The sequence below is a fragment of the Corythoichthys intestinalis genome, chromosome 15 (assembly GCF_030265065.1).
Source record: "Corythoichthys intestinalis isolate RoL2023-P3 chromosome 15, ASM3026506v1, whole genome shotgun sequence".
Taxonomy (NCBI): Eukaryota; Metazoa; Chordata; class Actinopteri; order Syngnathiformes; family Syngnathidae; genus Corythoichthys; species Corythoichthys intestinalis.
The window spans coordinates 40,036,716-40,057,811 of NC_080409.1; the positions used below are offsets into that span (position 1 = coordinate 40,036,716).

The 21,096-nt window shown below is 43.2% G+C and overlaps 1 protein-coding gene across 4 annotated transcripts in view; it reads left to right on the top strand.

Annotated features, from left to right (window-relative positions):
- Window positions 1-20,106, top strand: part of tspeara (thrombospondin-type laminin G domain and EAR repeats a) — a 56,766-nt gene extending 36,660 nt beyond the window's left edge. For all 4 annotated transcript variants that reach the window (XM_057859154.1, XM_057859153.1, XM_057859155.1 and 1 more), the window contains 8 exons: window positions 1,440-1,571; window positions 1,636-1,706; window positions 2,660-2,824; window positions 2,956-3,151; window positions 6,201-6,433; window positions 18,746-18,924; window positions 19,191-19,292; window positions 19,498-20,106. In XM_057859154.1, the coding sequence (XP_057715137.1) occupies window positions 1,440-1,571; window positions 1,636-1,706; window positions 2,660-2,824; window positions 2,956-3,151; window positions 6,201-6,433; window positions 18,746-18,924; window positions 19,191-19,292; window positions 19,498-19,651 (1,232 nt within the window). In that variant the 3' untranslated portion in view covers window positions 19,652-20,106. The remainder of the gene's footprint in view (window positions 1-1,439; window positions 1,572-1,635; window positions 1,707-2,659; window positions 2,825-2,955; window positions 3,152-6,200; window positions 6,434-18,745; window positions 18,925-19,190; window positions 19,293-19,497) is intronic.
- Window positions 20,107-21,096: the final 990 nt, after the last annotated feature.

Genomic DNA, 21,096 nt, shown 5'->3' on the forward strand with positions numbered 1-21,096 from the left:
TCTTGTTATCATTTTGACACCACGGGGTGAGATCTTGCATGGAGCCCCAGATCGAGGGACATTATTAGTGGTCTTGTATGTCTTCCATTTTCTAATAATTGCTCCCACAGTTGATTTCTTTATACCAACCGTTTTACCTATTGCAGATTCAGCCTTCCCAGCCTGGTGCAGGTCTACAATTTTGTCTTTGGTCTTGGCCATAGTGGAGTTTGGAGTGTGACTGACTGAGGTTGTGGACAGGTGTCTTTTATACCGCTAATGAGTTAAAACAGGTGCCATTAATACAGGTAACGAGTCGAGCCTCGTTAGAAGAAGTTAGACCTTTTGACAGCCAGAAATCTTGCTTGTTTGTAGGTGACCAAATACTTATTTTCCACTCTAATTTGGAAATAAATTCTTTAAAAATCAAACAATGTGATTTTCAGTTTTTTTTCCACATGCTGTCTATCATGGTTGAGGTTTACCCATGTTGACAATTACAGGCCTCTGTAATCTTTTCAAGTAGGAGAACTTGCACAATTGGTGGTTGACTAAATACTTATTAGTCCCACTGTATTTACAAGAATTTTCAACTTAAAAAGCTCTCTGTTTTGGGATGGCCGCCATGTTTTATCCATATACAGTAGCGTAAGTTTACATTAAATTGATCAGGTAAATTTCGGCCAACGGCCCGTTTTTTGGCAAAAAACGTAGAAATTTTTGCATGTGTATTAACATTTCAATCTAAAAACGACAAGGGTCAGATAGCCGGCAAGACATGCCTCCGTGCTGAGGCAATCGTAACATCGAAATTCAACCTAAATAAGTTGTGATTGTATATAGAAAACTGCTAAATTTGCTTTTGTTGAGTAAAATTAAGATGATTTTGCATGCTTTCCTCAAGTAATAAGTTTCTGATGGGAAAATTTTGTGATTTTCTAGCTGTTAAAAACAAAAACAAAAAATAATAATAAGTTGCTATATTGGGCAAAAACATATATCATATGTTAAATATTGCTATTGATCCTAAAAATATAGGTGATTAGCTCAGCATTTGATGATTTTTGTGCATTTAATGTAAAATGTGAGAATGTTATAGCCATTTTAAGTTTTGTGATACTTGTATTAAAAAAAAAAAATCAGGATTTCATTTGGGAACGACTTTGAATTTTTTGATGTCACTGCTCATGGAGACTCATATATGCCTAAGGGACGTGCCTGTTTTGGTTTTAGGTTGCTAGCGGCTTTGGTTTTGAAAAGATTTGAATTAAAAATTTTTGAAACTAGGCCCCCTACGGATCGGCCCAGCGTCCCGTCAACTGATAGTGAAGTCTATGCTACACAATAAAACAACTGAGTGAACATCCACCAGGACATGTGATTCAATATTTTTTGCTAGGGGTTGAAGAATTAGCCGTAAAGTCTACAAAGTCTAATTTTAAAAATTTGTTAACCACAAGAAACCGATGAAAGAGTGTTGGTGGGTTTAGAGCGGACATGCTCTGAGTTGTTCCGAGGCCAGATGTGGTTTAATCCACTGAGGACTGCTCTCTACCTCTGTGACGGCACCTCGTGGATTACAGTGCTGGAGGGTGAGACGCCAACATCACTAAAATGTCTCAATTTGGACATTAACAAACATCTTCATCTGCTCAGATCGTAAACGACTGGACTATGTTGAGGAACAGCAGGTTCTCAGCACCAGCTCGGAGACACATGACATAGAGGTAAAATACAGTCCCAAGCTATTTATGTTTGTCCTGTCGTTTCCCTTGGAATGAAAACCACATAATTTGAATGCAATTCTGGCTCAAGACAAAGACCAAATAGAGATATTTCTGGCTTGACACCATATCAATACCAGACCAGAGTTTATATAATGACAAGAAAAATTGAGCTCAAATCAAGACCCAAGATCTTGCGGTATTGTGACCAAGTCAGGACAATACATGGACGCGCAGAGTTAATGTTGAGACTATGAAATGATCAGACCAAGTTGAAAACAACATGTTGAAACAAGGGCTGTCAAACAATTAAAATGTTTACTCGAGTTAATTACAGTTTAAAAATGAATTAATCGCAAGTCAAACCATCTATAAAATATGCCATATTATCTGTAAATTATTGTTGGAACGGAAAGATAAGACACAAGACGGATATATACATTCAACATAAGGTACATAAGTACCGTATTTGTTTATTATAACAAATCAACAAGATGGCATTAACATTATTAACATTCAGTTAAAGCGATCCATGGATAGACTTGTAGTTCTTAAAAGATAAATGTTAGTACAAGTTATAGAAATTTTATATTAAAACCCCTCTTAATGTTTTCGTTTTAATAAAATTTGTAAAATTTTCAATCAAAAATAAACTAGAAGCTCGCCATTGCTGATGTCAATAATTACACAATGCTCGTTCATAGTGCTGAAACCCACAGTCGCACCCAAGCGCCAGCAGAGGGTGACAAAACGCCAAAAAACACAAGTAACATGTGCACATTACACTGTGCTGTCATTTTAATCTGTTTGAGCGGGGCATGTACGTTAATTGCGTCAAATATTTTAACGTGATTAATTTTAAAAATTAATTAACGCCCGTTAACGCGATAATTTTGACAGCCCTATTTGAAACATAATGAAGACCAAGTCAATGAATCGTTTGGTGTCATCTTAAGATCTTCCAGGTACAGGGTATGGGTCTCATGGCTGCCATGGCTCACCGCTCCTCAACTTCTGGCTCTGCAGTGTACCAATGGAGCCAACACAATGGCTTTCAGCTGTACCAGAATATTAGCACCCAGAGAGCGCTGGCATGGAAGCATTTCAACATGGGGAAGAAGGTATGACTGGAATCAAAGAGTATCACTGTGAATTTACTCAGGAGTTGTCAGAAAAATCAATACTCTAATAAAGATATCTGTAAGAGTCTCTTAGTAAAGTATTAACGATAACATTCTTGTCATTTTTGTAGACATTTCTGGTGGTGTCCAACTCCGATATAGGCACTAATGTTGGGAAGGAGTCCGACTACTCTGTCATTTACAAATGGAGTCGAAAAAGCAAACAGTTTGTGCAGTTTCAGACTTTGCAGACGCACTGTGCACGTGACTGGGAGGCCTTCAAAATCCATCGGCACACTTATCTTGTAGTTGCCAATCACAGGATAGGTAAGACATTAAAAAAATATACAGCATGACTATCATTAAACATAGTGTCATTCCAGACCACGCCAAGACTAAAAGTTTAAGACTTCCAATCCCAGCTAGAAAGACTTCAAACGGTTGAGACAAAGTCAAGACTAAGAGTCAGACATTGGCATTTTGAGAATAAAACAAAGGCTGCCTTTAGTTGAAACCAACTCAAGATAAGACTTTGTGTGGCTGAGACCAAGTGAAGATCAAGACTAAAGGATTGCAACTAAGTTGAGAACAAGAACTGAAACAGAAACAAACACAGAGTGCTTGTGACCACGAGCAAGCCATAGGAACACTATGAAAAGTTGAGACTGAGTCAATACCAATGCTCTGAGGAGTCGAGACCGAGTCAAAACCAAGACTGTTGGGATTGCGACCAAATTAGACATTCTCTAAGGGCATGAGACCGAGTTAGGACCAATACTTTAAGGGTAGGGACCAAGTCAAAATTAATACTTTGAAGGGTTGAGACCAAGTCAAGCCCAAGACTTAAATACTTGTGACAACATTGACAACAAAACTTTGAGGGTTTAAAGGGCGGCTGAGGAGCTTTTCGGATTTCGGTGTAATTTTTGGAATATAAACTTTGGACGAGTTCGTCAAAACAACCATGTCATTTTAACGCGTAACTGCGAGGATAATTTGCGTTTTTTTTTTTATCTATTTTTTTTACTTTTTTTGCACTGTGTTAATAGTCCCTTCCCAAACCCGGAAGTGTGACGCAAATTCCTGAATGCAACAGAGGACGGTCCACAGCGAGCATAGCAGCAGCAACGATACAGTATAAGTAACCATTTAGGATCGCTCTTTCGTGACGCTAACGATGGCGAAGGTTCCCTGGAAAGATTATCTACAATTAATTCCGACATATTTGAACCTGAGGCGTCAGATGACGATGATTTACTATACAGCAGACGTTGGTGATGACGCCGGTTGGCAGCTCGACACTTCACGAAAGGGAGAGTGGTAGGCATCTAGCATCGAGATTTCTCTGGTCTGAACGGCTGTCTCCTTACGGCAGGCCTCGCCTTTCCCACACCTTATCCAGCAAAGGGCGGTGGAACGCGCGGCTGGGTAGAAATTCCATGCAGTGGTCCCACTACCACAAGCTGAGCTCTCCTATTTTAATGCATACATTGCACTACCCTCCCCACACAATCCCATCACGATGCTGGGTAATGGCTGCCAGCCGGGGACTTGGCAGCCACAGTAATGGGGCGGTAGGTGGGTCCCACACTTTTTGTCTATGGCATGGCTCCTGAGGTGTGGCCTCCCCTCTGCCTGGGCTGCCGGCCGCCGAAGTGGGGGAGGTCGGGGCTCCGATCTCGCGTCGCCCCACGGCAGCTCCTTGGCGTTCGCCTCTCTTCTCTGCCTGGTTATCCGCCCTGTCGCGGGTCGCTAGCTGGACGCCGGGGTGTCGGCTGGGTGTCGCCTGCTCCAGACCGTGCCCTGCCTTGGGCCGTTGGGGGTCCGTGGCATCCCGTGCCGGTTGGGAGGCTGTGGTTGTGGCTCGTGGTGTGGGTGGGCAGACAGGGGTGGCGTGGGGTTGGGTGTGCGTCCTCTCTTCCCATCCCTGAAGGCCAGTTGATGGGGGCGCAGGTGGCCCGGGGAACCACCCTAGATCCCTGGGGAGTGACGATGGCCCCTTTGCTGGGAGGAGGAGAGATGGGCTGCGCATGCTTCTTCCCCCAAGCGCCCTCCCTCCCCGAGCTGGCTGGGTGGAGGCGGTGGCCCTAGGGTGGTGCCTGCGCAGCGTCTACGCTCATCTGCGTGGCCGTCGCATGTCTTATGGGGCTCGCGCATGGTTGGATGTGATTGGGCGCGCTCGGGTGGGGGGCCTCGGTGCCGGGATTGGCGGCGGGGCAGTGTAGGGTCGGTCGCCAACGGGCTTACTCTCACAAGGGAATCACACGAGTACATGTTTCTAGATCACAGAGCTGATTTGTGTACACTCCACCCCTCCCAATCACTGATCTTATAGACCTCCCCCATACTTTCCCTGGTCAACAGGCCCCCCACATGGTGTCAACCGGAAATACATCTACCTGACGATAGCACCAACATATTCATAGTTAGTGTAGGCGTTCAATGTATTTCGTGTTTTGTTTTTGTTTCTTTTCTTTCTTGTGTTTCTTTTCTTTTCTTCTGATCCCCCATAACCCCTTCCTGTTAGCGGAGCGAGACATTTTCCGGTTGTTACAGGTTGTTGTGTTGGCGTCGGCTGCAGCAGACAGCAGCTGTGTTGTTCCCACAAGTTCCAAAAATAAGAAATAGCTGCCCGACTAAGCGAGCGACTCTTTGTTGACGTTACAGTTTCAAATTGTCATTGACATGAATAGACAACCTGTCAGCTGTTTTATGACAGGCAAGAACAACAAAAAAACAGGTCGCGATCAAGTAATAAACCTATCAAATTGCCAGTGAGGGTCTACTTACGTCTTTGAAAAACCAAGGTTGTATCCACTTAGGTTTTCAAAGCTGTTGTCGCTGAAATGTTGAAAACAAAGACACGATCGAGAAGCCGGTGAGAAGTTTTTCCGCTTGACTCTCACAGAAGATGCCCAAATCCTTGCAGAAGAAGGTTTTTTGGGCCACTCATAGAGTCTCGAGCCTTCGTGTGAGCAATTCACCTCTACACATCGAGATGGCATGACGAATCTCGCAAGTAAAACCAAGAAAATGTTTGCAATATATGGCGAGGATAGCGTGGTGCTATACTAGTATTAGAGTGCTGGCAAGGTCTTCAGGACTTGACGTTATCAGGTAGCGGCCGGCAGCGTGGCACGTCCCTCGTTGCTAAGGTGTTGCTATGGCAGTAACTCAAAAACTGCGCGTTTTTTTTAGACAGCGAATGATGCATTCAATACAATTTAACCGAGTAAAACACTCATGAGTTGAAGTCTTCAGCGGCCCTTTAAGACAGAATCGAGACCAAGACTTGAGGGTCAACACCAAGCCAAGTCCAAAAATTGGAGGGACTGGAATTAACTAACCATGATTTTATGTCACTATCTCTCCGTAGGTGATAACAACCACACCATAGACAGCGTAGTGTACAAATGGAACAGACCAACAAAGTCCTTCGAGGTCCACCAGAAGCTGAGAACATCAGGGGCTTACGACTGGGAGTTCTTTAAAGTGGGACCGTACCATTTTCTGGTGGTGGCAAACGCCTTTGATGGAATAACGACGTCAGTTGATTCTGTGATCTACGTTTGGGTAGATGGGAACTTTCGAGTCTTCCAAACCATTAAGGTACACACAGTATAACAAATACTATTCTTGCAATTAGTCTGTTCATAACCACTATAAAACCTTAATCAACCATACATACCTATACTGTATTTTAAAGGAATTTACGGCTGGAAAGACATGTAATTCTTAAAAGATAAATGTTCGTACGAGTTATAATAATTCAATATTAAAAACCTTCTTAATGTTTTCTTTTAAAGTTTTTTTTTTTATTTTAAAACAAAAAATTATCGAGTTGGTCGCCATTGTTGTTGACGTCGCAGGGCGGCGACGTCACATGGACACGCTGCCGGACTTCCACAGTGTCACTCTTTAACATATACAGTGTATCACAAAAGTGAGTACACCCCTCGCATTTCTGCAGATATTTGAGTATATCTTTTCATGGGACAACACTGACAAAATGACACTTTTGCACAATGAAAAGTAGTCTCTGCAGCTTATATAATAGAGTTATCTTATTTTCCCCTTAAAAAGCCTCAAAATATAGCCATTAATATCTAAACCCCTGGCAACAAAAGTGAGTGCGCCGCATGAGAACTAGGGACATCCCTAAATGTCCAAATTGAGTACTGCTTGTCATTTTCCCTCCAAAATGTCATGTGACTTGTTACAGGAGTGCTGTCAGCATTGCTGTAGAGATTGAAGCAATGCCATTCTTTAGAAATCAGCATTAGAAAATACGGTAGTTTTAGCAAACAATAATAGCAATTTTCCAAATAACATAAACAACAAGACAAATAGAGCTTTTGATCGCAAAGTAACAATTTATTTACACATAACTAAACTATTGAACTGTATTTGCGCACATAACAACGGGGAAGGCTCTTGGCTGCTCCCGGTTGAATGAGGTGGCTACCAGTAATCTGAGGAGTCCGGATCAAGATCGGTCTCACTTTTTTCATCATCTCCATCGTTGGTTTCAACCTCGGGATCAGGAGTAACGCAATGTGAGCTCCGCAGAACGCATGTTGAACCTGACGCTATTGTGGCCGTCACCGTCTATCTCATCAAGATAGATTTTTTTGAATCCTTCTTTGACGATGGTTTCCTTTTCTTTTCAAAACACTCCCCAGTGTCGTTTGCCTATTTTTTCCTGATTGTTCTCCATATTTTTCTCAAATTCTTGCGCGTCTTCACCAGATCCCTCCAACTTCTGTTTCCTGACTATTTTTCCCCACTTCCTTTCTTGGCCCGAGACGAGTTCTTACAAAATGCGCTACTGCCCTCCAGTGGCCAGTTTTATTGCTTTAAAATGAGTTTTGAGCATTGTGCATTGCATTTTAGGTGCAACAGAACCTAGAGATGCCTCTTGTCAAAAAACAAAAACAAAAAAAACAACAACAACAAAAAAACGTATAAGATAAATACGTTTTTGGGACACTGAAACAATTAAAAATAGAACGTACAGTGGGGCAAATAAGTATTTAGTCAACCACTAGTTGTGCAAGTTCTCCCATTTGAAAATATTAGAGAGGCCTGTAATTGTCAACATGGTTAAACCCCAACCATGAGAGGCAGAATGTGGAAAAAAAACAGAAAATCACATTGTTTGATTTTTAAATGATTCATTTGCAAATCATGGTGGAAAATGAGTATTTGTTCAATAGCAAAAGTTCATCTCAATACTTTGTTATGTCCCTTTTGTTGGCAATAACGGAGGCCAAACGTTTTCTGTAACTCTTCACAAGCTTTTCACACACTGTTGCTGGTATTTTGGCCCATTCCTCCATGCAGATCTCCTCTAGAGATCTCCGATGTTTTGGGGCTGTCGTTGGGCAACAAGGACTTTCAACTCCCTCCACAGATTTTCTATAGGGTTGAGATCTGGAGACTGGCTAGGCCACTCCAGGACCTTGAAATGCTTCTTAAAAAGCCACTCCTTTGTTGCCCTGGCTGTGTGTTTGGGATCATTGTCATGCTGAAAGACCCAACCACGTCTCATCTTCAATGCCCTTGCTGATGGAAGAAGATTTTCACTCAAAATTTCTCGATACATGGCCCCATTCATTCTTTCCTTTACACAGATCAGTCGTCATGATCCCTTTGCAGAAAAACAGCGCCAAAGCATGATGTTTCCACCCCCATGCTTCACAGTGGGTATGGTGCAATTCAGTATTCTTTTTCCTCCAAACAAGAGAACCTGTGTTTCTACCAAAAAGTTATATTTTGGTTTCATCTCTCCATAACACATTCTCCCAGTCCTCTTCTGGATCACCCAAATGCTCTCTAGCGCAGGGGTCCCCAACCTATTCCACTAAGGCACACTGTGGGTGCAGGATTTCATTCTTACCAAACAAGATGACAACACTTTTTCCCCAATCTGGTGTTTTACAAGTGCAATCAGTTGATTGCAGTCAGGTGTGGCTTGTTTTAGCAGAAGCCTCATTGGTTCAACTGTCTCTGCTGGATCGGCTGGAACAAAAACCAGGACCCACAGTGTGCCTTGAGGACTGGGTTGAAAACCCCTGCTCTAGCGAACCGCAGACGGGCCTGGACGTGTACTTTCTTCAGCAGGGGGACACGTCTGGCAGTGCAGGATTTGAGTCCCTGGTGGCGCATTGTGTTACTGATAGTAGCCTTTGTTACTGTGGTCCCAGCTCTCTGTTGGTCATTCACTAGGTCTCCCCGTGTGGTTCTGGGATTTTTGCTCCCCGTTCTTGTTATCATTTTTGGTTCTGGGATTTTTGCTCCCCGTTCTTGTTATCATTTTGACGCTAGTGACGGGATCTGTCGTTCACTTGAGTAAACGAATCCATTCCGGTTCGTTCAGTAAAACGATTCGTTCAAACGAATCGTTCAACGAATCGTTCGCCCCCCTCATCTCCCTCCCCACCCAAATGAATCGTTCGGTTAGTGAACGGGAAGTGACGTTGCCGAACGAATCACCAAAGACCGCTTCGCAGTATAACTGAACGGGAAGTGACATTGCTTGGTCCCTCCCTCTCTTGCACATTGACCACTCGTCGTAGTTTCAGAAATGAGTGACAGGCGATATCATTCTGCTCTCAGAGACAGCCTCGTCTCCCTCCCGCTGCTGCAAAAGCGAGGGAGAACTTCCGCGTCGTCTGTCCTAGTTCTATGGGCTCAAAGTCATGGCTCGTGCTTGCATTTCGAATTAGGACACGGTTAAACATTTTCCTTTTGAGGGGGAAGTCGGGGTTTGGGGTCGGGGGCGCACGGACTTTCTTTAGCATGATCTTGCTCACATATACAATGCTGCTGCTAACAGCCAACGCGGCATGCCTGCTGTCACGAAAATAAAAATAAATCGAAAGTTTAATTTCTAATTATGGAACGGCCAACACATCATATTAACCTCTCGCTCTGTTGTATTTTTGTTTTTTATTATTAAGATGATCGTTTTGAATTTTTGCACTGGTATTAATAAATAAAATAATCCGGTCAGCTCCCCCGTCGTCCCCGCATCTCAGATCGTCAAATGCTGACGAGAAATAATTGTTTGCTTTATGATTTCGCCTTTCTACTCTCATTAGTCTGTTAAGAAAAATGTAGACATATTGCGACATCTCCCGTGTCCGCGCGCTTTGTTTTTGGGGCGCTTGAGTAGCACATGATGGACGGATTGACATAATTTGTCAAACCAACCGACACCCTCTGACACGGAAAAAAAAAAAAAAAAAAACACTCGGAAAAAATTGACATGTATATAGTTTCATTGCAAATCAGTATTATGGTGATCATACTAAATATTATTTTTTTTCTGTGCACATATGAGGTACATATCGCTGCCATGAAGCCTCCATATAGTGACAGTTCTCTGCCCGCTTCACTGCCGTCACGCGACCGCAGCTCAGGTTTTGCTTGCCTCGTAGCTACGCGTTTTAAATTACTGTAAATTTGATAGTATATCGACATAGGCACAGTCCCGAGTCTGTTGAGAAAAGTAGAACACTAAACCATGCTCGCTAGATTTGTGTGGTGTTTTTGTCTTTTTGAGCAGCATTTGATAGGCTCCACGTTAACAAATATGTGACAAAGTCGTTTCCTTTCATTTTATGACTCGTTCACCGCATAGTCATTACTGGAAAGTCAAGTTAGCAGCAAGCTAGGTCAGGAACCGGAGGACCGAATCACTGAACGGGAAGTGACAAAACTCAGTCTTTCCCCCCTGCCTGCACGCTGGCTGCTTATTGGCCACACGTGGAAATGAGTGACATACGCCATGATTCTGTTTCCGCTCCCTCCCCTGCCCGCGATGAGGCTGGCGTCTGATTGGTCGTGTGCGATGTCAGAAGACGCTGCCGCTTGCTCAACGCCCTCCCACGCAGCGAACAAGCGCCACCAACTTCATAGAACGAATCAGTGCAGATGGTGATTAGTTCGGTCTCGTTCACCCAAACAATTCGTTCAAAAAGAACGAATCGTTCGCGACCGATACAACACTATTTGACGCCACGGGGTGAGGAGGGAGTTGAAAGTCCGTGTTGCCCAACGAGGGCCCCAAAACATCACTGCTCTTGAGGAGATCTGCATGGAGGAATGGGCCAAAATACCAGCAACAGTGCGTGAAAAGCTTGTGAAGAGTTACAGAAAATGTTTGGCCTCCGTTATTGCCAACAAAGAGTACATAACAAAGTATTGAGATGAACTTTTGGTATAGACCAAATACTTATTTTCCACCATGATTTGCAAATAAATTCTTTAAAATCAAACAATGTGATTTTCTCGTTTTTTTTTTTCCACATTCTGTCTTTCATGGTTGAGGTTTACCCATGTTGACAATTACAGGCCTCTCTAATATTTTCAAGTGGGAGAACTTGCACAATTAGTGGTTGACTAAATACTTATTTGCCCCACTGTATTTATACGTTTTTGGGAGCAAATGAGTTAATATTCCGCTCGGGTTCAAATCGGAAGGGCAGAACCGACGACACGTTTATGTAGTTAAAGAGTGACACTGTGGAAGTCCGGCAGCGTGTCCACGTGACGTCAACAAGAATGGTGACCTACTAGTTAAAATAATTTTACAAATTTTATTACAACGAAAACATTAAGAGGGGTTTTAGTATCAAATTAGTATAACTCATACTAAGATTTATATTTTTAGAACACGTCTTTCCATCCATGGATCCCTTTAAGTACTCTAGGCTAGTAATATATTAGGAGACAATGTTAATCCGTAATTTATTTAACAATGCCTATCTTACGAGTGTCTTTTTATTTCCTCTGAGCTTTATGAAATGACAGGCTGAAACACAGTAAAACAGTCCTGTCATAACACTTGAATGCAAAGAACCAACCCAAACATGGAGAGATGAAAACAAGGTAATGACAGGGGCCAGGAGAAAAGCATCAGGTGCGTCCTCGATGCCCAAAATAGAGCACGCGGTCTGTAGCCCACAGCGAATGTCATATTTTGACTATAACCACAGTTGTGGTGAAACTTGTGTTGACATTTTGATGGGTCCATAAGGACATGAGTGTGATTTAGGGGAATTCCACAGCTGGATGTTGTGAGGATTAGTCAGAAAAGACCCCCTCAGGCCATTTGAATTAATCACCTGAACTCACCCAGAACGCTTCGACATACTCTGTACATTTTCACTACTACAGGGAACAGTGTACAGAAACATTTGTAAAGATGAAGAAACTGGTTCATTTGAATCTTGTGATTACAGTGTAGGCTAATCATGAAATCATCCCGTTATTGTTTTACTGTCGTGTGTTACTGTATTAAGTCTTGTGTGTTTGGTGTGAAGGAATTCGGCTTCCCAGCTTAGCCGCCGGAACAGCGACAGCCGAACCATTCGGCATCCCGCTGGCGCCACCCCAGCGAGTCGGCCGGAAAGCCAAACTCCGTGCGTTCACCCCGGTGTTATCCCTTTGCACTGACTCCATGTTCCCAAAGTTTGATGAAGACTCACCGAAAATACACTCACCAGCCACTTTATTAGGTACACCATGCTAGTAACGGGTTGGACCCCCTTTCGCCTTCAGAACTGCATCAATTCTTCGTGGCATAGATTCAACAAGGTGCTGGAAGCATTCCTCAGAGAGTTTGGTCCATATTGACATGATGGCATCACACAATTGGTGCAAATTTGTCGGCTGCACATCCATGATGCGGATCTCCCGTTCCACCACATCCCAAAGATGCTCTATTGGATTTAGATCTGGTGACTGTGGAGGCCATTTGAGTACAGTGAACTCATTGTCATGTTCAAGAAACCAGTCTGAGATGATTCCAGCCTTATGACATGGTGCATTATCCTGCTGAAAGTAGTCATCAGAAGTTGGGAACATTGTGGTCATAAAGGGATGGACATGGTCAGCAACAATACTCAGGTAGGCTGTGGTGTTCCAACTATGCTCAACTGGTACCAAGGGGCCCAAAGAGTGCCAAGAAAATATTCCACACACCATTACACCACCACCACCAGCCTGAACCGTTGATACAAGGCAGGATGGATCCATGCTTTCATGTTGTTGACGCCAAATTCTGACCCTACCATCCGAATGACGCAGCAGAAACCGAGACTCATCAGACCAGGCAACGTTTTTCCAATCTTCTATTGTCCAATTTCGATGAGCTTGTGCAAATTGTAGCCTCAGTTTCCTGTTCTTAGCTGAAAGGAGTGGCACCCGGCGTGGTCTTCTGCTGCTGTAGCCCATCTGCCTCAAAGTTCGACGTACTGTGCGTTCAGAGATGCTCTTCTGCCTACCTTGGTTGTAACGGGTGGTTATTTGAGTCACTGTTGCCTTTCTATCAGCTCGAACCAGTCTGGCCATTCTCCTCTGACCTCTGGCATCAACAAGGCATTTCCGCCCACAGAACTGCCGCTCACTGGATATTTTTTTTTCCGGACCATTCTCTGTAAACCCTAGAGATGGTTGTGCGTGAAAATCCCAGTAGATCAGCAGTTTCTGAAATATTCAGACCAGCCCTTCTGGCACCAACAACCTTCCCCATACTGATGCTGGGTTTGAACTGCAGGAGATTGTCTTAAACCATGTCTACATGCCTAAATGCACTGAGTTGCCGCCATGTGATTGGCTGATTAGAAATTAAGTGTTAACGAGCAGTTGGACAGGTGTACCTAATAAAGTGGCCGGTGAGTGTAGGTTGATAATTTATTCGTCGACAGTGATCAAAAAGCAAGGCAAATGAGACGAATGAGAGGCACAGCTGGATTCCAGGGTCAGTAAAACAACGGATACATCGAAATGTTCCTGAGAAGCGACAGTTGTTAGCTAAATGTTGTCTTTTGAAAGCTGCGGTGGAGTGGGCCGGGCGGAAGGCGGGCCTGGGTGTTGTCTTGAGATCACCCTTCTGTGGCAGGTTTGGGCGGTCAAGTTCGTGTGTATTCTTTCGTGGCTGGGTCGTGGTTGCCACGGCAACTGAGGCATGTCTTGACGTCTAAGGCGCCGAGCTATCAACTTGTTGCTTTGTTTGGGCGGGGGTGTCCTGACCAGTGTTGTCTGATTACTTTTTTCAGTAACGAGTAATCTAATGCGTTCATTTTTCTACACCAGTAATCAGATTAAAGTTAGTTTCTTTAGTATCTCTGCGTTACTATTTTTTCATTGCCTCATAACGTACATTGGGGAGAAGAAGTATTTGATACACTGTCAATGGGTTTTCCCATTGGCAGTGTATCATATACTTGTTCACCCCACTGTATGTAGAATGAAAAATATTGTAGTCATGTACGAAGAGCATTTCGAATAGAAAATGTTAAAAATAAAAGGGTCCCGGTACGTGTTACAATGACAACCTCTTAGCTATTTCCTGTTTTGGTCCCGCGTCGCATGTGTTGTGGGACTGAAGGCGTGGGCCAGGCGGGTGGACATTCGAGCCGAGTGTTGAGACGTTGCGAGGGAATGTTGATCTGTGGATATCCATGAATGAAGGTGAGTATTTTGCCTTCATTCTGGAGGGTATCAGCAAAAGGTTGGACATGCGCGGCCGTTTTGTAGCTTTGCCGTAGCAACGACGGGCAGTCATCGCTCCAAGTTGGCAAGCTTTGTTTACTTCATATGCATGTTGGACATTTATGCCGTGAGGTGATGTGTTTGTTTAGCATCTGTGGGATGTGTTGTAAGTCCGATTGAGTGTAAAGTCCTTAGTTGCCGCCACGTTTTGTGGCCAAATTGACCGCGTGTGCGTTGAGAGGAGTACTTCCAGGTTATGCACGCGCATCCGCGGCCGTCACCACCTTTGCAATTTTGTGCTGTCAGTTTGCATTGTTTTTAGATTGGCTCTGATATGCTGTTAACCATAACCCAAAATTCAGAAGTTTTGACATTAGGCTTAATCTTAGAGTTAGCTGGGTTTAATTGGTCGGTGGAGTTGATTTCAACAAATTCCAAGCAGTTTGTCAGATATTTGTTAGTTTCAGGGCTCCATAGTGGCTAAGCTAGCACGAAGTTCTGATATTCCCCTTTGAATTCAATCATCGGAAAGTGAATTACATGTGATGACATTTTTCTGTTGTCATTCTTATGTTGAGGCAGCAAAGGGAGAAAAATGGGTAAAAAGTAACTGATAGATTACTTTTAAAGTAGCTTTGTTACTTTGATAATGAAGTAATCAGTAAAGTAACTGGATTACTCTTTTGAGGCGTAATCAGTAATTAAATTACTTTTTCAAGTAATCTGTGACAACACTGGTCCTGACCCCACCGAAGAGATGCTGACGTCTTTTCCTTTGTTTATCAGGCGAGGGCTGATAAGGTGGTCCACTTTACTGTGTCAATGGGCATGGAGTGAAGTCTGCCTATACGATGGTTGAATGCTTTATTATAATGAATATGTTAAACTAATGCAAACAGTTATACGGTGTCTGCTAGAAAAGTAACTTATCCCCCTACAGGTGTAACCATTTAAATTTTGGCCACGTCACTATGTTGCGGAGGTTTCTCAATCAGGTGATTCAAATTTGATACCTCAGTAAGAAAGTTACAAGATAGAAATGGTGTGCTCTATTGGCACATTTGAACTTGGAGCAGACTGCAGCTAATGAATTAATGCCGTTTCCTAGGAAACTAGCTGTCATATTTATGGACTTCAGTGGTGGAAAAAGCCACAGGGTGTTTTTTAATGACATGGCTATTTGCTCCACTCTCATGTAGGCCGAAACAACCGCTAATCACAAGGCTAATTTTCAAGTTGTCCCAACACGATTCAAAATATGTTTTCCATTAACCAGGCCTCTTTGGTTTTTTTCTCCTACTTCAGGCGGCATCTCAACTAGGATTCAGTCGAGTCAGATCACTTTCAGCCATTACATATCTGTTTACACACTTCTAAGTAGACATGTGCCAAGTACCGGTTTCAAGGCATGTCGTGGTATGAAAACGTCAAGGTTTCAAGACCGCAAAAATTTTCCGTCATACCGTCCCTAGGGCTATTTTTTAAATCCCAATAATGCAGGAAAAAAATAATTCGTTTGCAGCTGCAAGGCCCAACCCTCCCCCACCGGTTGTTGCTCAGTGTCAGTGAGTCAGCTGTGCTACATGAAGGCCGAGGACGTGAAACCCCTGATTGTTTTTCCCCATCGTAGAAAACAAAATCGCCTGTATGGGAATACTTTGGCTACGGAAAAGTTAGACGGCCGCGGCTTAGAGGAGGAGGGCCAACCATGTAAACCAACTTGCGGAGGGTGGCTGCCAAGGAGGCAATAACTCCAATATGATTTCCCATTTATACAAAATTAAAGGTTAGTAAACACTGTCATGAATGTTTCCCACCAGGTACGAGGGGTTAACTCCAACGTGTTTAGTGTGTTTTGCAGTGGTAAAACGTGTTTTTTTTTTCTCTGGCAACTGGCTGTGTTGAGAAAGAGTGTGTGTATAATGTAAACATGACACGAGTCATACGGACATGCTTTTTACGGAAAATAATTAAATTATTTTTGTTTTGATGGAAATAATGTGGCTGTGAGTTTAGGCTTACCTAACGGACGGCATTTATTTTAATTTTGTTTAGAATATTTGTTTTTTTTTTTTAAATGTATGGGGCTTTGCAAGGCAAAGGCCTTTATAGTAAAATTCCTTTTTTTTTTTTTTCTTTTCTTTTTTTTTTTTTGAATGGCATTTCTTCACCGCGTCAATGTCAAAATGACCAGAATTTTCGCACAACGCAGGGAATTTTTCAAACGACCCCCAAAACTTTTCCGTTCGCCCGAAAATGTGATTTTTTGGGGGGGGGGGGGAATACAAATTTTTCAAAACACTACTTGTCCTACAAGTTTTGACCAAATCTCATAATTTACACACCAAAAATTCCGTGACGGTGAGGGGCATAAAATATGTATACAGAATTTGGCAAAAATGTACAGTTCCCCCAAAATTCGCCAAAGTCAAAGCCCCGAAATGTCCCCAAATTAACAGGAAGTGACCTGATATTAACAGGACGTGACCCCTAAATGGATATCAACAGGACATGTCCCACAAATGTCTCTAAATCAACAGGACGTGTCCCTGAAATGTCTGCAAATCAACAGAAAGTGACCTGATATCAACATGAAGTGACCCTGAAATGTCCCCAAATAAACAGAAAGTGACCAAATATCAACAGGATGTGTCCCCCAAATAGATATCAACAGGACACGTCTCCAAAATGTCCCCAAGTCAACAGAAACCGGCATGATAGATCTGTATCTACCACAGCAAAGCCCCATTGTAATTTCACCAGAAATTGCAGTTTCTAGTTTTAACTTAACATTATACTTACAGTGGGGCAAATAAGTATTTAGTCAACCACTAATTGTGCAAATTCTTCCACTTGAAAATATTAGACAGGCCTGTAATTGTCAACATGGGTAAACCTCAACCGTGAGAGACAGAATGTGGGGAAAAAAACCCAGAAAATCACATTGTTTGATTTTTAAAGAATTTATTTGCAAATCATGGTGGAAAATAAGTATTTGGTCAATACCGAAAGTTTATCTCAATACCTTGTTATGTACCCTTTGTTGGCAATAATGGAGGCCAAACGTTTTCTGTAACTCTTCACAAGCTTTTCACACACTGTTGCTGGTATTTTGGCCCATTCCTCCATGCAGATCTCCTCTAGAGCAGTGATGTTTTGGGGCTGTCGTTAGGCAACACGGACTTTCAGCTTCCTCCACAGATTTTCTATGGGGTTGAGATCTTGAGACTGGCTAGGCCACTCCAGGACCTTGAAATGCTTCTTACCAAGCCACTCCTTTGTTGCCTTGGCTGTGTGTTTGGGATCATTGTCATGCTGAAAGACCCGGCCACGTCTCATCTTCAATGCCCTTGCTGATGGAAGAAGATTTTCACTCAAAATCTCTCGATACATGGCCCTATTCATTCTTTCCTTTACACAGATCAGTCGTCGTGGTCCCTTTGCAGAAAAACAGCCCCAAAGCATGGTGTTTCCACCCCCATGCTTCACAGTGGGCATGGTGCAATCAGTATTCTTTTTCCTCCAAACACGAGAACCTTGTTTCTACCAAAAAGTTCTATTTTGGTTTCATCTGACCATAACACATTCTCCCAGTCCTCTTCTGGATCATCCAAATGCTCTCCAGCGAACCACAGACAGGCCTGGACGTGTACTTTCTTCAGCAGGGGGACACGTCTGGCAGTGTAGGATTTGAGTCCCTGGCAGCGCATTGTGTTACTGATAGTAGCCTTTGTTACTGTGGTCCCAGCTCTCTGTAGGTCATTCACTATGTCCCCCCCTTGTGGTTCTGGGATTTTTGCTCACCGTTCTTGTTATCATTTTGATGCCACGGGGTGAGGAGGGAGTTGAAAGTCCGTGTTGCCGAACAACAGCCCCAAAACATCACTGCTCTAGAGGAGATCTGCATGGAGGAATGGGCCAAAATACCAGCAACAGTGTGTAAAATGCTTTTGAAGAGTTACAGAAAACGTTTGCCAACAAAGGGTACATAACAAAGTATTGACATGAACTTTTTGGTATTGACCAAATACTTATTTTCCGCCATGATTTGCAAATAAATTCTTTAAAAATCAAACAATGTGAATTTCTGGTTGTTTTTTCCACCTTCTGTCTCTCATGGTTGAGGTTTACCCATGTTGACAATTACAGGCCTCTCTAATATTTTCAAGTGGGAGAACTTGCACAGTTAGTGGTTGACTAAATACTTATTTGCCCCACTGTATGTTCCACTTTGCTAATATGTTTTGAAAAATAAAAATCCTGTTCAATGGAAAAAAGAAAAAAAAATTGACCCCAGGTATTTCAACACGTTTTAGAGCTGTAATTGCAATACCGTAATATTTTGGCTTAACGTTATCATACCGTCAGAATCTCATACCTGCAGATGCCTTAAGACGACTTTCTCATATTTTAACGCAGACTTTTTGCGCCACTGACTGGGAGATGTTCCAGATCGGCAGTCGGGTCTTTCTGGTGGTCGCCAACGGACACTGGCTCCACGGCAATGGACCCGGACAATATGCCATCAACTCCACAGTCTACGAACTCGACATGACCGCGCGGTTGTTTGTTCGCTTCCAGGACATTGTCACTTACAGGTATGATTAACTATTGTAAAAGTAGTCACAATCTGTATTGTGTAGTACAGATTTTTATGTAGAACCCCCGCTCACCCCTTTAAGTACATTAACTGTACTGTGCTTTAATAGTGCAGGGGTGGGCAACCCGCAGCACGTGGGCCACATATGTCCTGGCAGATTCTATGATCAGAACCAAACAAGAAAAAAACAAATAGTTACTAAATAAATCCCACAAATGCTCATGAAATTTAATCATAAGCATTTGCATAACTTTCCCCCGACAGCGCGGTGGACTGGGAGTTCTTCAGCCTCGGGGAGGACTATTTCCTGGTTGTTGCCAACTCCTTCAATGGCGAGTCATACTCTCTCAACAGCGTTCTTTACAGGTACTTGCCTCATCATCTGCCCACTGAAAACCGTCAAAAGCACACGCTTGACAGATTATTTTAAGATAATGTTTGGAATTGATAGTTTAAAAATAGTCTCGCCTGACTGTGAACATGTTCACGCATCAAATGGAATTGAATTTTGTGAATTGCATTTTCTTTTTCGGTATTTTTGGGTTAACACTCCACAAATGTGGGTTTTAAGGTGGCAAGGCTACGAGGGCTTCATTCCCGTCCACTTCCTTCCGACCATCGGTTGCAGCGACTGGGAGTTCTTCAGTGCCGGCCGTGACTCTTATCTAATTTACTCCAGTGCCAAAGTGCCTCTCGCCAAAGTGTTCAAGCTGAAAATGTACTGAGGTCGTTCACCACCATGATTATGTCTGTTGACGCGTTCCCTGTCTATCTTCGGGGGTCTTTAACTGAATGTCTCCATCCCCGATTTCAAGACACGCAGTGTGTCGGCAGAATACACATAAGAATGACTGTAAATTATTTAACGGACAATAAGCTACTCATTTTTTAAACGATCACCTCTGTTGACTTTGATATTTTGCACACTATTAAATGTCATCTGTTCACAGATGGATTCACAAATTTGCAGAATTTTTTGATAACGCTTTTCAGTCAAATTTAGGTTTTTTTTTTTCCTCCCTTCAATGGGCTTCATTTGTACAAGGTTTTTCATGATTCACAGTTATAGACATCCCAAGTTCCAAAAACTCATTTCAGGCAGATGTGTATCGACCCTATCCACAACCCCGTCAACCCAAGGCAACAACTGACACCCACCACATCTCATACAGAGGGGCAAATAAGTATTTAGTCAACCACTAATTGTGCAAGTTCTCCTACTTGAAAATATTAACGAGGCCTGTAATTGTCAACATGGGTAAACCTCAACCATGAGAGACAGAATGTTCACAAGCTTTTCACACACTGTTGCTGGTATTTTGGCCCATTCCTCCGTGCAGATCTCCTCTAGAGCAGTGATGTTTTGGGGCTGTCGTTGGGCAACACGGACTTTCAACTCCCTGCTCACCCCGTGACGTTAAAATGATACCAAGAACGGGGAGCAAAAATCCCAGAACCACATGGGGGGACCTCGTGAATGACCAACAGAGAGCTGGGACTACATTAACAAAGGCTACTATCAGTAACACAATGCACCGCAAGGGATTCAAATCCTGCACTGCCAGACGTGTCCCCCAGCTGAAGAAAGTACACGTCCAGGCCCGTCTGCAGTTCGCTAGAGAGCATTTGGATGATTCAGAAGAGGATTGGGAGAATGTGTTATGGTCAAATGAAACTAAAATGGAACTTTTTGGTAGAAAACACAGGTTCTCTTGTTTGGAGGAAAAAGAATACTGAATTGTACCATACCCACTGTGAAGCATGCGGGTGGAAACATCATGCTTTGGGGCTGTTTTTCTGCAAAGGGACCAGGACGACTGATCTGTGTAAAGGAAAGAATGAATGGGGCCATGTATCAAGAGATTTTGTGTGAAAATCTCCTTCCATCAGCAAGGGCATTGAAGATGAGACGTGGCTGGGTCTTTCAGCATGACAATGATCCCAAACACACAGCCAGGGCAACAAAGGAGTGGCTTCGTAAGAAGCATTTCAAGGTCCTGGAGTGGCCTAGCCAGTCTCCAGATCTCAACCCCATAGAAAATCTGTGGAGGGAGTTGAAAGTCCTTGTTGCCCAACGACAGCCCCAAAACATCACGGCTCTAGAGGAGATCTGCATGGAGGAATGGGCCAAAATACCAGCAACAGTGCGTGAAAAGCTTGTGAAAAGTTA